The sequence below is a fragment of the Pseudophryne corroboree genome, chromosome 2 (assembly GCF_028390025.1).
Source record: "Pseudophryne corroboree isolate aPseCor3 chromosome 2, aPseCor3.hap2, whole genome shotgun sequence".
Taxonomy (NCBI): Eukaryota; Metazoa; Chordata; class Amphibia; order Anura; family Myobatrachidae; genus Pseudophryne; species Pseudophryne corroboree.
Genome location: NC_086445.1, coordinates 436652893 through 436667210, shown reverse-complemented (window position 1 = coordinate 436667210; position 14318 = coordinate 436652893). Strand labels below are relative to the sequence as shown.

Genomic DNA, 14318 nt, shown 5'->3' with positions numbered 1-14318 from the left:
GGACATAAGGTGCATGCTACATGACAAGATTCACCCAGAGAATTAAATAATCAATGAGTTGGATGTACCTGTCAACAGCTAAAAATTATTAGCAGCTCTTCCAACACACCCATGAGGTGGCTGCCCAGTGTCGTTTTTGTTTCTGGGGTATCGCCAGGAGCCCTAATCCCCAGTTTTCATTTCTGTTCAGTTTTATAATCACTTTTACATTGCGAGATGGGTTTTCCTACTGTAATCAATGTTACTATTCCAAGGCTTTTGGGTAGACAATATTTTGTGTTTTCCCACCTCCATTTCTATCAAGTAATTTCAGGTCACTGAAAAAATGGTTATTTCTGTCAGTTATTACAGTTCATTAACCACTTAACTGATTCATATTTTTTCCAAAAACTGCTCAGAAATTGTCCTTTTTTTTTAGAATTGAATTACGTTAAGAACATTTAAAAGTATGTCCAATAACATTTTCTAAAAAAAAAAAAAAAAAAACACACATGTGTAAGTCACACATACATTACATACAGAGTCACACAGACATTAGGATTGGCCAACCTGTGGTGAAACTACAAATGCCAGCATGATTTACCACAGTTTTGCTATTGTAGAATGCTTAAACTGTGGCAGGAAATGTTGGGATGTGTAGTTTTTCAACAGCTGGAGTGCCATGGGTTGGCCATGCCTGCATACATGATTGCACACATATACGTCCATATATACACACACACATTCACTCACTCACTTACTCACTCACTCACTCACTCATTCACTCACTCTCACCTGACTTGCAGCTGCAGTCATGTTGTAGATATCACCATGGGCAGAGTTAGTCCAATATGCATGTTAGCAGAATAATCCTTTAGGCAGCGCCCCTCCATTCTCCATTCCTCAATGTAACAGTTGTATCTGCATAAAAATATAAAAAGGAAGAACAATAGTGAAGTACAATCACAATACATATAATAAACAATAAAAAATGAGCATACATTCAATTAAAAACAACTCGCATATCAGAGATTGTCTGGCTGGAATCATTTGCATTTTGAAGAGTCCGCTGGCTGCTTATAACCTGCATTCACCTGTTTACCTGTCCGATAGCTTTACCACTCAAGGCAGTTCATAGCAATTCAGAGCTGGGTGGTTGGTACTTTATCTCCATCCACTTTATCTTTCCCCAATGCTTAGTAAATAGACCCAGAGTGCTGATTCTCCATATATATAACAGTGTGGGAGTGTGGTGCTGTGATATCCCCACACCTGCAGCTTGATACAGAGGTGCAGCAGCATACAGAAGATGGCCTTTTAAACTCTCTTGTAAATCAATCCTCTTGCGAAGCAGAGTAACTCAATGCGGACAAAATGCATTTATATTAGAGACTAGCTGTTCTACCCGTTCTTCGCATGGGAGTTTCTGATTGTGTTAAAAATTTGGAAAATCTATAGAGATGTAAATTTGAGACGTCTTAATGTAAGTAAATATTTATCCATGGTTCTTGGCATTACCCGAGGAGCACCCGTAGCAGATATGGTAAAAAGTGACAGGACCATTTTTGTAGTTTATTAAATTCTACCCACTAGAGGTGCAATCCAAACTTTGATCCAATTGTCCATTTGGGTGTTATCGTTCACGCAACACAATCCATGCATCAGTGATGACGTCATTATGTCAACCTCCTTTTCATCCCCTTAGGGAGGTTTATTAAAATTCTGATACATACTTTTCTTATTTCCCACCTGAAGAATACAGTACCTATGTTAAATTTCAGCATCTATAATATCGGGAAGTAAGAGAATTAGTGATGAGTCAGTCAGTGACTGAGTGAGAGATACAGTAAAAAGTGACAGGACAATTTCTGTAGTTAATGAAATTGTACACACTGGAGGTGCAATCCAAATTTTCATCCGATTGTCCATTTGGGCATTATCGTTACGCTACGCAAGCCACGCATCGGTAATGATGTCATTATGTCAACCCCATTTTCATCCCCTTAGGGGATGTTTATTAAAATTCTAATTATGTAGTTTTCCTATTTCCAACCTGTAGAATACCTATGTTGAATTTCAGCTTCCCAAGATATCAGAAAGTAAGAGAATTAAGGCCCATACACAATGGGCGATTTTCAGCTGAAAGCAGCTCACTTTTGGTGTGTTGAGCTGCTTTCAGCTCAAAGCCGCCCAGTGTGTATGTTCAAGCGATGAGCGGTGAGCGCTGATGCGCACTCCCGCTTCATCGCCAGTGGCCGCCGTTCATCTACTGGTATTACCAGTAGATGAACGGCGGGGTGAGCGGCTTTCCATAGCGTCCTGCTATGGAAAGCCGCTCACCCCCGCTGACATTGCTGGGCAGGACGGAAAAGCGCTCAGTGTGTATGCACTGAGTGCTTTTCAGCCCAGCGATGTCAGCGATCATCGCTGTGCATACACGCTGGGCAAAAACGCCCAGTGTGTATGGACCTTTAGTGATGAGTCAGTGAGGTCTTTCGCATTTATATTTATATATATATATATATATACGAATGAAAAAGATAAAGTCGCGCATTTAGAACAATATAGTCTCCCAGATATATCCGTCCAAATGTATTATTGCTGCAATCCTCCTTCAGGAGTAAACCTGTACTCCTCAGCATATGTGAAAAAAGAGAAAACAATGGAGGGCGCAATGGTGAGTGTAATCATCAGAAGTGCTTTACTGGCAAAGTATTCACTCACATACATTGAAAGTAAAAGGTAATCAGCGCAGTGTAGACAGCTCGTGTAGCCTCCGGATGGCATACACCGATGTGTAACGTTGCTCTAGGAATACCAATAGCCGCTCTGGACATCCAGCCGCACGGACAACAAACGGACCTCACACGCCGCTAATCTGGGCACTGGGTCCACGTCACAAGTCCTGCTGGTCACGCCTTTGCGTGATCCGGCACTCAATCAATAAATGTTCTTACCCCGGTGACCTTGTCCAACGCAGGTACCCACCAATTTAGAAATATAGAGGGGGGCGGCACTCTGAGGATTTTTCAAAAGTTGTATTCAGACAAAAATCTTGATATTATCCATCATGATGGATATTATCAAGTTTTTTGTCTGAATACAACTTTTGAAAAATCCTCAGAGTGCCGTCCCCTCTATATTTATATATATCAAATGACAAAAAAAGTACACCTGAGTTTGCGCTAAGAAGCATCACTATGGATAGGACCTCTGTTAGTCAGGACCTTAAATAATCACATAACAAGAAAAATATCCCAGTCTGCTAATACATATAAAACTGTAGATTCAGTGTATGGTATGATTAAGAATGGATCCACCTCAATTGGCCATTCGTGTGTTCAGTATACTCGAGGTCTTTCTTTGATGCGTAACACCCTAAGAGAATACCTTCTCACCAAGAAGTATCACCCAAAAGATAATGGCAATTAATATCAAACAATGATATTTTATTCAATGATTTTGTGAAAATGTGATAAAATGTATAATACCAAACAAATCCATATAAATGCCACAGTACAATAGGTGGTATATATCTCCCCTCACCTTAGCAAAGGTGTGAGCTTTAGGTGGAGATTATAATTGCAATGAATAACGGACATGAGTTAGTGAACCCTACGCGTTTTGTCTCTATGACTTCATCAGGGGCATAAGTCAATAAGATCCTAAAAAGGTTATGTAAGAGCAGTCATTCCTCAGATTTAATTTTGGAGGCTTAGCATAGGTTCATTTGGTATGAAGTTGCATAATCCACTGGATAAAAAGTCCCTAAGGGAAAATAATATATGGCATCTAAAAATGCCCAAATATAGGTGATAAAATTTCTTACTACTGACTTTTCTTACTATAATCCACTAGGAAGTTTGTACAGACTCTAATATGTACATGTGCACAGGTCACCAGCCAAACTCTTTGGTTTGGGGGGAAGTGTACTCACAAGATCCTAGCGCTGGTCTGTATGTTATACTAAATGATATTATATATTTATATACATATTGCTTCTGGGTTTTCTATCCCGACTGATATAATTCCATGTAATATTAAATTATATAGTCTTGTAACAAAATGTTTAAAATATATATATATCTATTGATTAATTAATATTAACAATTTTTTAACAATATTTTAATGTGCATCTGAATATATGAATTTATTGGTGATGATAAAAACAGCTTACTATGGATTCATTACAAATATATGTACTGTATGTTTAAAGATATAGCGGAATGGTGATCAGCCGTCATAAAAGGTGTGAGCCACGTTCAGCAGGCCAGCACTCTGATGAAGTCTGTGACGAAATGCGTAGGGGCTTGGCCTGCTGGCGTGCGTGTCTGATCCCCATCCTGCTTCCTTTGGTTGCCAGCTAGTGAAGGTGTCCCGTAGGCGTCTATTGAGGTAGCTTAGCAGCTCGGGTCCGTGGTCCCGTCCGAGATGTGCATCTGAGGAGTGGAGGTTTGCCGGGGATAATTACTGTTAAGCCATGTGGTATTGAGCCCACAGCATGTTGTCATTTGGTACGAGCACTAGCATTGTGGTCTTGATGTTGAGAGCAATGCCATGCTTCTTAATTAATTAAAGTGATTCTGCACTATGGAGCGCCCCTTCTGTTTGTTTCTCTCTCTCTCTCTCTATATATATATATATATATATATATTACACACACACACACACACACACACACACACACACACACACACACACACACACACACACACACACACACACACACACTTATAGACTACTTTAAGAAAATGTATTTGGGCACACACCCTCTTTATACCACATTCATGCACTTAACTTGAAAGCTCATTGTTATTCAGTTACAGTACCCTTGATTAAATAACACATTTCAATATACTGCCATACCCAGGATTCACACGGGATATGGCCACATTTAGGTCGACAGTCATTAGGTCGACATGGTCATTAGATCGACATGGTCATTAGATCGACATGAACAAGGTCGACGTGAGTTTTTCACTTTTTTTCACTTTTTTCTACTTTCCGATCTATGTGGACTACGATTGGGAATAGCAACCTGTGCCGAGCACAGCGGTAGTGGAGCGAGGCACCTTGCCCAAAGCATGGCGAGGGGACACGGTGCACCAATTGGGGTTCCCTGTTACTTTACGAAGAAAACAACACCAAAAAAAGTAAAAAAACTCATGTCGACCTTTGCCCATGTCGACCTTGTTCATGTCTACCTAATGACCACGTCGACCTAATGCATGTCGACCAATAGGGGTCGACCTAATGACTGTCGACCTAAGTGTGGTCGACCTAATGACCCATACCCGATTTAAACCTATAACCTTTTGAATTGTAATCAGACACCCTACTCATTGAGCTATTTGATCCTGCATAAAAACTATGAACACTATATGAAGCTACTGGTACTTAATCAGCATTGCAATTGGGCAAATGTATGTAGTGTGCAGGCGCACATCCAGTCCCTTGCAGCCACACAAAGATCTGCTCAGCTGCAATGCTGATCATTTTGTCGCAAAGTAGAAGGTAAGCTTCAAATAGTTAGACTTATCTCAAGTTGAGTTGATGAATGTTGTATAGGTATTAGTGACAGAAGGGGTCAGGGTAGGAGACAGCGGTAGTTAGGAAATGTTGGGCTTTAAAGAGGGGGAAAGCTGCAAGTGAAAGTAATTAAAACAGATAATTGACAAGTAAATACTGTAAATAATACTTTGAAACACATATTTAATAATGTAATATGCTAATGCATAAATAATAGTAATAATTATTATTATAATTATGTTGCAACAATCATAAGCAAATTCAGGAAAAGTATCATATCTTATATATATACATGATGTGGGTGAGGGCTTCTTTGCTCGGCTGTCACGCTAAGTATCAATTTCCTGGAAAGGAGACCAGCATTTACTCCTAAAGTGAGATTTTGAAATACAGTACATTTTAAAGATTGGCAAGTGCCCACGGTCTTGTAAATTAAATATAAAATACATAACTATATACGGTGTGTATATATACATATATATATATATATATATATATATATATATATATATATATATCCATAAAAAACGAGGCAGCACTCAGAGATGAAGGGGTAAATACCCCGAAACGTTGATTGTTTCACTGCAGTTTTTGCACTAAATTCGTTTGCTGCTTGAAGTCTCTGAGTGCCGCCTCGTTTTTTATGGATGAATATGGGGGTAACACCCTAGTGGAAAGCACCAGCAGCAAGTTAGCCCAGGGGGCGGACCGAGTGCCGGCGTTCTGTGTGTGATATATATATATATATATATTAGCCGAATACCCATGCTTAGCTACGGGGTGAGGATGGTAAATTAGAATTATAGTTGTTCGTTAATTTACGTTGGTTGGAGATCTAGTATATAGGCATATCTTGCTTCCCTGACCCACTTTGTGTAGTGTCCGGACCCCTTTTTGGTCCCCCAAGGGACCCTGTTCTTACCACTATACAACTCTCTGTCTGTGGCTTTCTGCTGCCTCCATTCCCCTCCTCACATCATGTCAGTGCCCCTGTGAAATTATCAATTTATTTACAGTTTCTTATATAGCGCAGCACATTATGCACCTCCTGGAATTCTCTGTGCTGCTGGTGGACCCTGCTACTTCCACTATATAACTCTCAGTGTGTGGGTTCGTGCTACTTCCATTCCCCTCCTCACATCTTGTCAATGCCTCTGTCACATGCAGCCCTGTCCTGTCTGACATATTATGCATCTCCTAATATACTATGTTCTGCTAGGGACCCTGCTCCCCCACTATATAACTCTCAGTGTGTGGCTTCCTGCTACCTCCATTCCCCTCTTCACATCATGTCACCACTGTCACACGCAGCCCTGTCGTCACTGACAGGTCATGTTTGTTCTGATATAGTCTGTGCTGCTGGCCCACCCCTAGGGTTGCTAGGGGTGTATTACCCCCACAGTGTTTGTTCCCAGATTGTAAGTCATATGTGTACCAAGTTTAGTGTAAATTGCTCCTGGCATTCCAGAGTTATGCTGTCTGCTGAAATACTCTGTGCTGCTGCCTCACCCCTAGGGGTGCTAGCAGTGTCTTACCCCCACAGCTTTTATTCCCAGATTGTAAGTCATATGTGTACCAAGTTTGGTGTAAATTGGTCCAGGCATTCCGGAGTTATGCTATCTCCTTAAATACTCTGTGCTGTTGCCTCACCCCTAGTGGTACTAGGGGTGACTTACCCCCACAGTGTTTGTTCCCAGATTATAAGTCATCTGAGTACCAAGTTTGGTGTAAATTGCTGCAGTCATTCTAGAGTTATGCTGTCCATTTAAATACTCTTTGCCGCTGTCCCCCCCAGGGGTGCTAGGGGTGTCTTAAACATAGAAACATATAATTTGACGGCAGACAAGAAGCACTTGGCCCATCTAGTCTGCTCCTTTTTTTTATCCTTTAGGCAATCTCAACCCTTTTTGAACCTGAATTCTTTGTAAGGATATTCATATGCCTATCCCAAGCATGTTTAAATTGCTGTACAGTTTTAGCCTCTACCACCTCTGATGGGAGGCTATTCCACTTATCCACTACCCTTTCTGTGAAGTAATTTTTCCTTAAATTTCCCGTGAACCTCCCCCCACCCCTCCAGTCTCAGTGTATGTCCTCGAGTTCTAATACTTCTCTTCCTTTGAAGAATGTTTCCCTCCTGAACTTTAAGAACCTTGATATTTGAAAGTTTCTATCATGTCCCTCCTTTCCCTTCTCTCTTCCAAACTATACATGTTAAGATCTTTTAGCCTTTCCGGGTATGTTTTGTGATGTAGGCCATGCACCATTTTAGTTGCCCTTCTTTGTACACTCTCTAATGTATTTATATCCTTCTGGAGATATGGTCTCCAGAACTGGACACAGTATTCCAGATGGGGCCGTACCAATGACCTATACAGTGGCATTATCACTTCTTTTTTCCTGCTACTGATTCCTCTCCCTATGCAACCAAGCATCTGACTTGCCTTTCTCATTGCTTTGTTGCATTGCTTTCCTGCCTTCAAGTCACTTGAAATAGTGACTCCTAAATCTCTTTCCTCCTCAGTAGTTTCCATTATAGTACCCGTGATACTATATTTAGCCTTTGGGTTTTTGAGACCCAAGTGCATGATTTTGCATTTTTTAGCATTAAACTGTAGTTGCCATGTTCTTGACCATTTCTCAAGCCTACCTAGGTCATCAATCATTTGTTTAACCCCTCCCGGTGTGTCTACCCTATTGCATATCTTTGTATCATCTGCAAAAAGGCATACCTTCCCTTCAATACCATTTGCAATGTCACCAACAAAGATATCAAAGAGAACTGGACCAAGTACAGATCCCTGGGGTACTCTACTGGTAACATTTCCCTCCATAGATTGTACTCCATTAACTACAACTGTCTGTTTCCTATCCTGCAACCAGGTTCTTATCCATTTAACTGTTTTATTATCCACCCCCACGCTTTCAAATTTATTTAGCAATCTGCGATGTGGGACAGTGTCAAATGCCTTACTAAAGTCTAGATATGCTACATCTACAGCTCTCCCTTGATCTATTATTTTCGTAACAGAGTCAAAAAAGTCAATAAGATTTGTTTGGCATGATCTCCCACCAGTAAATCCATGCTGTTTTGGATCCTGTAAGTTGTTTGATTTAAGATGTTCCACAACTCTTTCTTTTAATAGTTTTTCCATTACTTACCCTACTACTGATGTAAGGCTTACTGGTCTGTAGTTACTTGCTTCTTCCTTGCTTCCACTTTTGTGCAGTGGAACTACATTTGTTCTTTTCCAGTCCTCTGGAATGGCACCTGTATTTAGTGACTGGTAAATAATTCTGTTAAAGGTGTAACCAGCACATCTTTTAGCTCTTTGAGTATCCTTGGGTGTATCCCATCTGGTCCCATTGATTTATCCACTTTTAGGTTTGAAAGTTGTTAGGACCTTCTCCTCTGTAAATGTACTTTCATCTACCTTATTTTTATGAATGTCCTTGCAACTTAACTGTGGCCCCATCCCTTCTTCTGTAGTAAATACTGAGCAAAAATTATTATTTAGGTGATCTGCTATTGCCTTGTCTCCCTCCACCAAATGCTCACTCTCTGTCTTAAGTCTTATTATTCCTCCATTTGATTTTCTCCTTTCACTTATATACTTAAAAAAAGTTTTGCCCCCTTTATCTACTGACTGAGCCATTTTCTCCTCAGCTTCTGCCTTTGCACGTCTGATCACTTTCTTAGCATCCTTACATCTGTCAAGATACACCTCTTTGTTGTTATTATTTTGAGTCTGTTTGTATTTCCTAAAAGCCATCTTTTTTGCTTTCACACTAGTTGATACTTCTTTTGTGAACCACACTGGCTTCCTTTTCCTGGTGCTTTTCCTAACCCTTTTGATACAAAGGTCTGTTGCACTTAGTATTGCACTTTTTAGATTTTCCCACCTCTTCTGCACTCATTCCAAGTTCCTCCAGTCCGCCAATTAATCACTTAAACATCTCCCCATTTTTGCAAAGTCAGCATTTCTAAAATCCAACACCTTTGTTTTTGTGTGACAGGAGTTGGATCCTGTTTTTATACTAAACCATACTACTTGATGAACACTGGATCCCAGGTGCTCACCCACATATATGTTGGATATCCTATCACCATTTGTAAGAATTAAATCTAATATTGAGTCTTACCCCCACAATGTTTGTTTCCAGATTGTAAGTCATATGTGTACCAAGTTTGGTGTAAATTGGTCCAGGCATTCGGGTTTTATGCTGTCTCCTGATATACTCTGTGTCGCTGTCCCCCCCAGGGGTACTAGGGGTGTGTTACCCCACAGTGTTTGTTCCCAGATTGCAAGTCATATGTGTACCAAGTTTGGTGTAAATTTCTGCAGGCATTCCAGAGTTATGCTGGAACACACATATACACATACAGTACATACATACATACACACACACACACACACACACACACACACTTACATACATACATACAAACACACACACATCCATTATCGTCGATTTTCGTGGATGGACAGTGACATTTGTAAAACCAGTTTTTAGCAAGCACCTGGGACCTAAGGAGAAGCTACCTGACAAGTTTCAAGATTGTAGGCCTTGTGGTTTAAGAGATTTTGTGATGAGTCAATCAGTGAGTCAATCTCCTTTTCTGCTTTTATATATATATATATATATATATATAATTGTGAAATGAAATTTTGCAAACTTGTGTTAATTGTTCAGGACTATCTAGAAACATTTAAGGATTTTCTGCAAAATGCTATTTTTCTTTGGTTTCTGAAGGCAGAAGAAGACAAGAAAAATCTTATCCGAATGCAAGACTTGATCGATAAGCTACAACTGAAAGTTAAGAGTTATAAGCATCAATCTGAAGAAACTGTAAGTGTTAAGTGTTTTAAGCTTTCTATTATATATAACCAAATTCATGCACGGGAGGAATAAAATAAATACACGGTTGACTAACATCTACATTATATACCCCTTCTAGCAGAATTGTGATTATACCATAGTCAGGCCTCCTGCACTAGCACTACATTGTGTTTTGTCAGGTGAAACAGCATTGTGTTCGCTTCTGATAGGCGTTGTTGGGACAGATGGGTAACACTTTTTAACATTGGAATTGCTACTTCTTACCTATGTAGAACTTTTAAAGGGATATTCAGTTTGCCCTGAAGAGACATCGGGAGTAAAACCCCCCGATGTTTCTTCGGGTGCTGTGGTCGGGCTATTTGATTAGCTCGGCCGGTAACAAGTGCATTTACACAGATGAAAACGGGGCTGTTATCGGGGATTTTGCTTCGCCTGCCGGAGGCAGGTGAAACAAAATCCCAGATAAGCCGGCGCGTGCTGCTAATTAGATAGCCCCCGGTGGTGATACATTGTACCCGATTTGCTGTTAGGGTAATTGAATATCCCACTTAAACTGTTACTTCTTACTAGTGTGATGCCTTGGGGTGGTTGGATTTTATGTACTTGAACCTTAGGAATTTTAGGGAGTGGGACCCACCTGATACGGTCACCTGGCCACCATAAGTGGGTTCATATTTTTGGCAAGTTTATGAACCTCAATATTACTCCATCTTAAAATGCATAGTTTATTATAATTGTTCTGATAACCAGTGTTCTTAGTGCTCAGAGTGTGCATCTGCATTTTATTTTTGTGTGGGACTACAAGTCTGTGTGTGGCCCAAATCCCCCCCCCCCCCCCCAGGCCCCCCTCATATATACATATATGTCCAGAGCTGGTGCTAAGTTATTTTACCGCTCTCTGAGACTCCCGGACTTGCTCCAATGCTCTGCAGAGCAGGGGATTTGTAGTGCAGAATGGCACCCACATCCTGAAAACAAAACCCCATTCAGCTGAAGCTTGCTGGCTCTGCTGCCGCATCTAGGGGCTTATTATGACTGCTGGGGCAGGCTGTAGATTGTTAAGGTCTAATTATGACAATTTCATGGGCTGGCCACATTCGCTCTAAAATCAAGCATTTGGATACCCCCCTCTAGTAATTCTTTATCCCTTGGTGTTCATCTTGGTCCAGAATTATGTAGATATGGTTTATGCATGCTTAGTAAATTACCCTAAAAAATAATCTGCTGTCTTCCACAGGAGGAACAAGCCAATCAGTATCTAACAAAATACAAGAAACTGCAGCATGAACTTGATGATGCCAATGAAAGGGCCGATATTGCTGAATCTCAAGTGAATAAGTTAAGGAGCAAAACAAGAGATGGAGGAAAGGTGAGACAGCATGACGTGTCCCAGTATACTTCAGCATACTATCACACTGTAAAGGGACTTTACTGTAGCTCATTTACATCTATTCACTTCTATTTCGCCTTCCATGTGTTAATGAATGCATGGAAATTGTATTTCAACTGTATTTCTTTAAGGAAATTCCCACCACTGTGTTCTAAAATACTAACTTTAGAACTGTACACATTAAAATGTAGTACACCCTTAAAATCATGTATTAATGTGTGCTACCACAGACTGTGATCACTGAAGCATGTGTTTTTATGCAAGAAGGGGCACTGCTAGAGAGGACTGTTCCCAGGGTCGGACAGGCCCATAGGTGTACAAGGAAATCCCCCCCCCCACCCCCACCCCCCATCTAGAGGTCAGTAACTTGGTGGAACATGATCATGTATGAACTTGGGTGCTTGATTTGTTTCTATGGCAACATCACCAAAACTAGCTCTCATATCAATAAAAATGTATGGCCCTGACACATCTCTGCCCCCTCCTTTATAATGGGGCCCTGTTGTTTGCATGACCTCTCTAATGATTGGCCAAGTCCCTCTGTAGTGGCTGGCCACACCCCCTCTGGTGTCATCTCTTGGGCCCATACCACTGAATTCCCTGGTGGGCCCTTCATGTCCCTGTCCGCCACTGACTGTTCCTTCCTGTCCACACCAGCAGGGACACCCCTTTAGTGGACATGTGTAAAGGTGCTGTAAGGATAATGTGTTTTTCATGGTGTATATTTTACATATAGGTTCGTGAAGAAGAATAAACAGTCAGAAGACTTTACTGGACTCAGAGGAATACACTCCCGGAAACTGTACTGCAACTGCTAGCTGCTAACTGTGGGGCATACAACTCATATAATCTACAGTAGCTTTGTATTTGTGTTATCTATTATTTCAATTAAACACTTCAGAATCAAAACTGTATTGATAAATTCTTCTGGATAGGTTATATAGTTGGAGATGGACTCGTTTTACTAAAGCAATTAAACTAATTCACTAGCATACAATTCAGTAGAGTCCAACCCAGCCCTAAATCATTTGTTTTCCAACAAGTTAAAACATTAAATCAGTAGCAAACACATTTAATAATTATGCCTCATACTCCCAGCAAGTTCCAACATGTAATGAATAGCAGTTATATTCAATATACAGGACTCCTTCCCACTAACCAGCTTGTGTTAAATTAACAGCAACCACATGTAATTAATATAGCAATTTCCTCCCAACTAACCCCAACATTAAATGGGATGTAGTTACCACCGGTCACATTACCAGCATCTACAGCCCGACCCCTCACTATCCCGACGGTCGGCATGCCAACCAACAGGGATTATTCCCACTCCTGCGTGTCCACAACACCCATAGAGTGGGAATAGAACCTGTGGCGAGCCCCCCACCCCCACCGGCCATCTAATTGCCGAGATCCCATTGACACATAACCAACCCAATTAAATTTAAAAAAAAATTGCATTTAATATATAGTCTCATTTCCTTCCAGCCAGCCCTGGCACTAAATAAACACATCCAGGCTCAACTAAACTGTGTGAGTTGCCCAAAGCCACTTTTCAAAATGACTGGGTGTGCTTGCGTTACCTCCTACTTCTCATATGTCTAAAAAAAAATGGCATGCACAGATATGATTTGCGGCTACGGCAGCAGAAATGTTGGGTGTCAAGCACTTACAGTTCCCACAGAGCTGTCTTCGGGTCGCCAGCTAGTGTGGTCATCAAATAGCAATATCCCTTCCTGCAGTTCTCTACTGTGCAGTTTCTAGACACATATATGTGTGATCTGGTCCTGCCCTATATTGCCTACAGGTGATCCAGCCATGAGCAGCATAATATACTTTTTTTGCAAGTACACCATGGTGCTGGGTGGGTACATCTTTCAATTGCTATGCAATTATGCCTAAGTGGACCTTGGAGTACTACATAAGGTGTTTGATGGACAAGGGTGCATTCATTTCTATTTAAATAATATTTCATATAGATTAATTACCCATGAGTGAGAACAGATAATGAAACAGAGGGCGATATTCAATTGTTTGAAAAGTCAGTTGGTTGGTTGTCTGTCTATCTAATAGACAGGAAAAAAACAGACACCCAACCTACTTTTAAAACAATTGAATTCCCCCAGTCCAGTACATTCAACAGTCCAGAAAATATTGGTCCAGAAAATATTGGTGTAAATGTGGTTAAATACAAAATGAGGAAAAAAGAAAAATGTGATTGACAGCGGCGGGCGTTGGGTGGGCAGAGATGCGGCATTTCGTGGGCGTGGTGGGCCGAATGGGGGCATGCCGGGAGCTTTTTTGGGACAGCTGCGGGTGATGCCACATTCAGCTGCTCCAATTAAAAAAATGGTGGCACACTGCCTGACAGCGCAGCCAGGCTGTGCTGGCAGGGGTCAACTTTAATTCGGTGCATCCGCAATCGGTAGTTGGCGCCACACATGCCTTGTCCTGAGCTGGGCAGCCCCCAGCAAGTGAGGACAGGGACGTAAATCTTGCTGTATATGCAGCAATCTATGTCCATCTCTGAATAACCCCCAATGTCTGGTAGCAGCTGCTGTCACCAAGGAAAAAGTAA

The 14318-nt window shown here is 41.0% G+C and overlaps 1 protein-coding gene across 1 annotated transcript in view; it reads left to right on the top strand.

The window, feature by feature from the left end:
* MYH15 (myosin heavy chain 15) overlaps nucleotides 1-12614 on the top strand; it is a 90957-nt gene extending 78343 nt beyond the window's left edge. The window contains exons 40-42 of the mRNA XM_063953636.1: nucleotides 10264-10359; nucleotides 11588-11719; nucleotides 12477-12614. Of these exons, the coding sequence (XP_063809706.1) occupies nucleotides 10264-10359; nucleotides 11588-11719; nucleotides 12477-12494 (246 nt within the window). The 3' untranslated portion in view covers nucleotides 12495-12614. The remainder of the gene's footprint in view (nucleotides 1-10263; nucleotides 10360-11587; nucleotides 11720-12476) is intronic.
* Nucleotides 12615-14318: the final 1704 nt, after the last annotated feature.